The 6,047-nt window shown below is 33.1% G+C and overlaps 2 protein-coding genes across 4 annotated transcripts; one reads left to right on the top strand and one right to left on the bottom strand.

Annotated features, from left to right (window-relative positions):
- The first annotated feature begins 283 nt into the window (after positions 1 to 283).
- Positions 284 to 3,148, top strand: LOC107425935 (uncharacterized). 3 transcript variants are annotated; one of them, XM_025077352.3, is made up of 5 exons: positions 284 to 907; positions 1,327 to 1,377; positions 1,671 to 1,804; positions 2,624 to 2,788; positions 2,890 to 3,148. In XM_025077352.3, exons 1-5 carry the CDS (start codon positions 503 to 505, stop codon positions 2,972 to 2,974), a joined length of 840 nt encoding a protein of 279 aa, XP_024933120.3. In that variant the 5' UTR covers positions 284 to 502; the 3' UTR covers positions 2,975 to 3,148. The 3 variants fall into 3 exon arrangements, with proteins under 3 accessions (XP_024933120.3, XP_024933121.3, XP_015891492.3); XM_025077353.3 differs by having other exon boundaries at positions 285 to 907; positions 2,624 to 2,724; XM_016036006.4 differs by having other exon boundaries at positions 290 to 907; positions 2,624 to 2,724; positions 2,827 to 3,148.
- A 929-nt stretch (positions 3,149 to 4,077) lies between these two features.
- Positions 4,078 to 5,744, bottom strand: LOC107430265 (hyoscyamine 6-dioxygenase). The gene is made up of 4 exons (XM_016041090.4): positions 5,486 to 5,744; positions 5,051 to 5,301; positions 4,605 to 4,926; positions 4,078 to 4,480 (listed from the first exon to the last, which is right to left on the bottom strand). Exons 1-4 carry the CDS (start codon positions 5,678 to 5,680, stop codon positions 4,229 to 4,231), a joined length of 1,020 nt encoding a protein of 339 aa, XP_015896576.4. The 5' UTR covers positions 5,681 to 5,744; the 3' UTR covers positions 4,078 to 4,228.
- Between the last annotated feature and the right edge of the window lie 303 nt (positions 5,745 to 6,047).

Genomic DNA, 6,047 nt, shown 5'->3' with positions numbered 1-6,047 from the left:
TAATTTATTAATATAATTTTAAAATAATTGATGTAATTTAAAATTTTAATTTTTTATTATATTTTTATTACGTGTCAAAAAAATTATAAAAAAAAAAGTGTAAAAATAGGTTATTTTATCTCATAATTAGAGATCACAATTGGCAAGTACCATGGGTGCAATGTTCACACCATCACCGCAAAATTATTGATTGGGCGTACAGTCTAAAACGGTAAGGGCATGATTAAAAAAAAAAAAAAAAAAAAAAAAAAAAAACAAATGTAATGTGAGTCCTAAAAGTGTAATAAACTAATTTAGAAAGGTTTTGATGTTAAAAAAAAAAAAAAAAAAATATTCCTCCAAATTCTTTCCCGTTCCCTTCCCACGATTTTAACAACGCAAACGGCCTTATCCACCAACGGCGGCCGCTGAACTGAATCACACCTAACTAATTTACCTTCTTCAGCTCCTTTATTTCTCTTTTTTTTAAAAAAAAAAAAAAAAAACAAAAAAGGAGAAAACTATGAAACTTTCTTCTTCTTCTTCTTCTGGTTGTTGTTTCTTTAAAACCGCTCAAATCTCACACGTCATAGCTCCATTTCGAGGCCTCAATTTCAATCCCTTATCCCCAAATCAGAATTCCCTCGCTTTCCTCACGCTCTGCAACTCTAATTCCATTTCTCTCACTTCTCACTCCAACCGGCAGCTCCGATTCGCCGCGCTTTGCGCTTCTCGATCGGCCGAGTCATCTTCTTCGGTCGCCCCCCAAGTGTCCCAACGGATCTGTTCCGAGGAAGTAGGGGAGGATGAAGTATCGCAGAGTCGATGGAATGTGGAAGTGGGAAAACCAAGCATTCCAAACCCTTCGGTGGCCAAGTTGAGCTTCAGCGACAAGGCTTTCTTTCTTTTGGCGTTCATCGCCTGCACGGTATTTGGCTCTTTAGCCTTATGCTTGGTTTCTTTTAACTTGGTAGTTTTGAAAATGTTTTAAATTCTGTTTTCTGATAAATATAAAAATATCAATTGCTACTTTATATTTGCCCATTATTTGATATTTTGCATCGCTTAAAATAATTAAAATTAGAATATGGACCGCCATTTGTAATTTCTGTGTTACCCTACTCAATTGAAATTGCTCTGGGAGGTTTAGAGTCAGCTAATACCGGATGCTACAATTTGAGTGATTGATACCCATTTGATTATGCTGCAATTTGTTATCCATCATTTATCTTTTTCAGAATCTTAAACCCTTTAAGATTATTTACAATTTTAAATTCAGCAATTTGAATGGAAATTAACAATTATGTCTGTTACTTATTTACATGGATTACCTTCCAATTTGTGCAGACTTCTGTGGCATTTACAAGCCTTGTAATTGCAGCTGTGCCGACCCTATATGTAAGTTGTCAAACTTTTAAACTTTATTTGTATCTCAGAACAGAAAAAAATTAACGAGTAAAGAAATCTTAGATGGTAAAACAAAGTTAATTTGTTAAGAAGCAATGTAACATTGTTTTTGACATTGTTTTTGCATTTGATCTGTGTGTTGGTGTTCTATCCAATGCATTCGAGATGTAATTGCTTTAGTTTTTCTGTGCTTGATAAGCTTGGTTTTTGTGTCATTATAATGAATTTTAATCTGTTTCTCCAATTCTAGTTGATAACATGTCTTATTTATGTGTACTCTTTAGGCAATGGGGAGAGCTGCAACATCACTTTCAAAGCTAGCAGATACAGCTCGTGAGGAACTCCCCAGCACAATGGCAGCCATTAGGCTTTCAGGCATGGAAATTAGTGATCTGACACTAGAGCTAAGTGACCTAAGGTGAATAGTAGATTATCTTTTCTTTAACTTCTTTCTTCAAGTGTTATGTTATACTTTGGTCACTTGATTGAGTGTGATTGAAAATAACTTCTGTGTGTTAGATTATAGCCTTTTTTCATTCATAATGCACCTAGTATGAACTATACATAAAATCCTATTTGTTAACCTGAGGGAACTTTGGTTGTGGTTGTGAACTTGTGATCTTATTGTGCTCACACAGTTGGAATTTGCTAGAATATAATATTGCCTTCCAGAAATACACCCATACTCTCAGGGTCCAGCTTCATGGTCAAGACTCAAGACCGACCCCATATTCAATGCACAATCAAATTTTGATAGGAAGCATGATTTTATAAGGCAATTAGTATTTAGGAATTGGTATACTCTCGTGCTATTTCTATTTTGGGTATTATTTGCATGTTTCATATTTAAATGATTATATCTCTGTTTATGAAATAAGTTATTCCTCAAGGAGAGGGTTCTCTGTTCAAAGGGATTTGACAAATGTTTTTGACAACTCATCTAACCTTTTATTTTTCATATCCAATGGTCAATAAATGTTTATCCTTAGTATACCAGTTATTAAAAAAAAAAAATAAAAAAAAATCAGTTTCTGGAAGTTAGAATCCATTTAGTATAAAACAGTTTTTAACCATTGCATGAACCTTATCCAATGGCGACAATGATTTGTCAAAAAACTTTGTCAAAACTATTTGTCCAGGGAACTGGCCCCATTTCTTTAATATTTATCTCTAATTTTGAAAAATGATATATTTCATTATCCAGAATTATAATGATGTCTATTTTCTTCAAACTCAGCCAAGAGATAACTGATGGGGTCAACAAATCTGCTCAAGCAGTGCAAGCAGCAGAAGCTGGAATTCGACAGATTGGTACACTAGCCCGGCAACAGACCATCTGTATGTTTAAGCTGTATCAGCTTGTTCGGTGGAATAAGACTAATGCTGTAGTAATGCTATACATGTATTGTTTCTGATTTCTAAAGCATTTTTGTGTAACAGCAATGATTCAAGAAAGGGCTAACCTTCCTATCATCTCTATGCAACCTGTCGTTGTTGGTGCAGCAAAGAAGACATCCCGTGCTGTTGGCAGGGCAACAAAGACTTTCATGAATATAATCTCCAGAGGAGAGTTCAGCTCAGAGAATGAGGAAGATAGCGGAATCGATAGGGTGGAAATTTGATTTTTTGCTGGCTAAGCAAACTATATTATTTTTGCTGGAAATTTGATTTCTGTGGACAATATGATTTTTGTACAGTTTGTGGTAAATAGTGTACCAGGTAGAGACAATCTTGAATACAAATGATAAATTTTCTGGTGTAAGCTGTCCACGAATACAAACTCATTGAGACACTCGTAAGACCTCGGCAAATCCAAGGAGGTACAAAATTACTTATATATCTGCATGATCTTCGGGTTTATCGCCAGCAAATCACAAATAAACACCGTCAACCAAGCTAATGACTTTTAATCCAACATGCATGTGCTAATACATTCAACGGGATATATTTTAAAAATAAATAAATAAATAAACGTTGACATTCAAAAGGCAAAAGGCAAAAGGCAAAAAGGCAAAAGGCGAAAGGCAAAAGGCAAGAGGGATGGAAAGTATATTTCGATTTTTAGGGACCTAATAATACGTGTCTGAAAAAAATAAATCGAGATTGGTGTGTATTATATTAAGTAATATGTATATCACCATATATTATTAATTAAAGGGCATAAGTTATTGGCAACTATATATATATATGCATGAATATAACAGGGTTTGTGAGAGAGAATTTAAATTAAATGAAAAATTCATCTTCCATTAACTTAAATTTTTAGAATAAGTAGTAATTTATATTAATTTTAGAACCAGAGATTCAAACTCCATCCAAAATGAAAAAAATAAATGTAAAAATCCAGAGAAAGTCCAAAAGAGACGGATCTATATTTGAAGAGAGTATTAGAAAAAAATATAAATTAACTCTATAATTCCATCCAAAATAAAAAAAATAAATGTAAAGATCCAGAAAAAACTTAAAAAAATTGGACTTACATTTGAAAGAAAATGTTAGAAAAAGATATAAATAAAATAAAAAATCTACATCTCACAAGCTTAACCTTTTAGGATAAGTAGTAATTTATCAACATTATCAACTTGTAATAATATTTGTTGCGCTGTTCATTAACTTCTAAATTTATTTATTTTGTTTCATATATATATATATATATATATATGCAAAGCAGACCAATATCTGAAACCAGATTCCAAAAAAGCCTAATTAAGTTAATCAATAAACATAATAGTTGTCCAGTTAATATTATATATATATATATATATATAGATAGATAGACATAGATTTGAGGTTGCATTTCTTAGCCAGATGAGAAAGATTAACTTCTTCTTGTCTCACATTATTATATAGTTGTTTGACGTATGAATTCGTCCACTGCTTTTGAATCCGCAGCAGCAGATAAGTACTTGCTACGAAATTCCTTGTATATAAAAGCTCTATATAGGGGTGGATTTCGTGCATTGATTAGAGCTGTTGCCGGCTGTATGAGACTGTCATCCGATGGATAAATGAACATCGATATGGTGGTCCGAGCAATGCTTGAATTCGTCACAACTCGGTGTTCAACACCTTTTAGCTTTCCATTGCTGATAATCTATATATACATATGCATGCCATGCTAAATCGGTTATATATATATATATACACATACTACTTAACAGCCAAAGGAAAAAAAAAAAACAAGAGTAAGGTTTGTGTGCATATGTATGTAAAAGTACCTGTAAAACATAGCCTATATTAATCACAAATGCATGAGCAAGAGGTTCAACCACCAACCATTCTCCATCCTTGAAAACTTGAAGTCCAGGTACATTTCCTTGAAGAACAATGGTTATAACACTGGGATCACTGTGTTTAGGTAATCCCAAGGTTAAACATGGGTCTGGGCATGGTGGATAGTGATTAACCATCAAAATTGGTTTTTGGCTATATTCACTATCACTCAAATATCCAGGACTAAATCCCAATCCTTGGTCAATTAATTCCAAAATTCTGGTAGCCATCTTCCTTGCTTCAACAGTAAATCGACCAACCACCTCTCTAGAAAAATTATAATGATCATATATAAAAAAGAAACAATTTTTTTTTATAAAAAAAATCATGAATATTAACTTTTTATTAGATTCTCATGAATAATTAATATTGAAAGATAAAGAAATTATACTTATATGTAGATGGTTTATCAGGCCAAAATTGCATATAGTCCTCTAGGGGATGACATTGGTGCACTAGTACATCCCTCCAACAGTGAATCTGTTCAGCGGAGTAATGTTCACTGCTGGTGTAGAGCTTGCAGCTCTTTTTCGGATCCTTGGAACATTCCCTTGCCTTGTCATTCAAAGGCATAGCATGGAACTTCTTCATCACTTTCATGGTGTCATCCATTAATTCTTTTGGAACTCCATGGTTGATCACCTATATACAATATATGTATCAAACAAAATAGTCTTTGGCTTAGTATATCATCACCATAAATAAATCTGCTCAACAGAAGCCAAACGGGTTCATGCACATAAGTTAGTAATACCATGTTAATTAGGGTGTAAATAGGAAAGACGAGATTGAATTAAAGAACTACATAAAGAAAAGGAGATGTTACCTGAAAGATTCCATACTCTTGGGAGGCATCCAAAATTTTCTGAATGGTAGTATTTCGATTGTGATTTTGAAGATCAATCACTGGAATCATCTTTCCTATACAAAAATCAAGTTTACCTGGTCTATTTTGTTGTGGGAATACATATGAATCGGGCAAAGTTCCAGCATTGAACCAATTAGAAACAAGACTCTCCATCTGTCGTATATGCTTGTACAAGTTTTTTTTATTTTTATTTTTTATCTTTGTACATGTAGAGAAGAATGAATGGCAAAGGAAAGGATATGGCAATGTGAGGTTGATGTCTGTATATATAAAGAAAGAATGAATGCCAATGGAATTTGAAGGAGAAAGAGATGGAAATATTAATGCCAAGGTACAAGATTGTTAACATAAACAGCTAGCTAGCAACACTTGGTTATTGGACTTGTCTTTAACGATAACGACAACATGAAACCTTAATGATTTATTGGACCTCTCTTTAACGATAACAACTACATGAAACCTTAAATATAGTTTGAGGTACATTTTATAGTTTGATATTTGTAACAATTTCTTAGATAAA

Source organism: Ziziphus jujuba, chromosome 9 (assembly GCF_031755915.1).
Source record: "Ziziphus jujuba cultivar Dongzao chromosome 9, ASM3175591v1".
Taxonomy (NCBI): domain Eukaryota; kingdom Viridiplantae; phylum Streptophyta; class Magnoliopsida; order Rosales; family Rhamnaceae; genus Ziziphus; species Ziziphus jujuba.
Note: the sequence above shows the minus strand (reverse complement) of the source record. Positions and strands in the feature narration are given on the sequence as shown.

What these genes read in the sequence shown, in the direction of transcription:
- LOC107430265 (XM_016041090.4), bottom strand. Translation starts at nt 5,680, where the DNA reads ATGGAGAGTCTTGTTTCTAATTGGTTCAATGCTGGAACTTTGCCCGAT. An exon ending in AAGAGTATGGAATCTTTCAG is followed by an intron (nt 5,302 to 5,485) that starts GTAACATCTCCT and finishes TATTGTATATAG; the next exon opens with GTGATCAACCATGGAGTTCC. An exon ending in GATAAACCATCTACATATAA is followed by an intron (nt 4,927 to 5,050) that starts GTATAATTTCTT and finishes TAATTTTTCTAG; the next exon opens with AGAGGTGGTTGGTCGATTTA.
- LOC107425935 (XM_016036006.4), top strand. Translation starts at nt 503, where the DNA reads ATGAAACTTTCTTCTTCTTCTTCTTCTGGTTGTTGTTTCTTTAAAACC. An exon ending in TGGCGTTCATCGCCTGCACG is followed by an intron (nt 908 to 1,326) that starts GTATTTGGCTCT and finishes CAATTTGTGCAG; the next exon opens with ACTTCTGTGGCATTTACAAG. An exon ending in CAGCTGTGCCGACCCTATAT is followed by an intron (nt 1,378 to 1,670) that starts GTAAGTTGTCAA and finishes TGTACTCTTTAG; the next exon opens with GCAATGGGGAGAGCTGCAAC.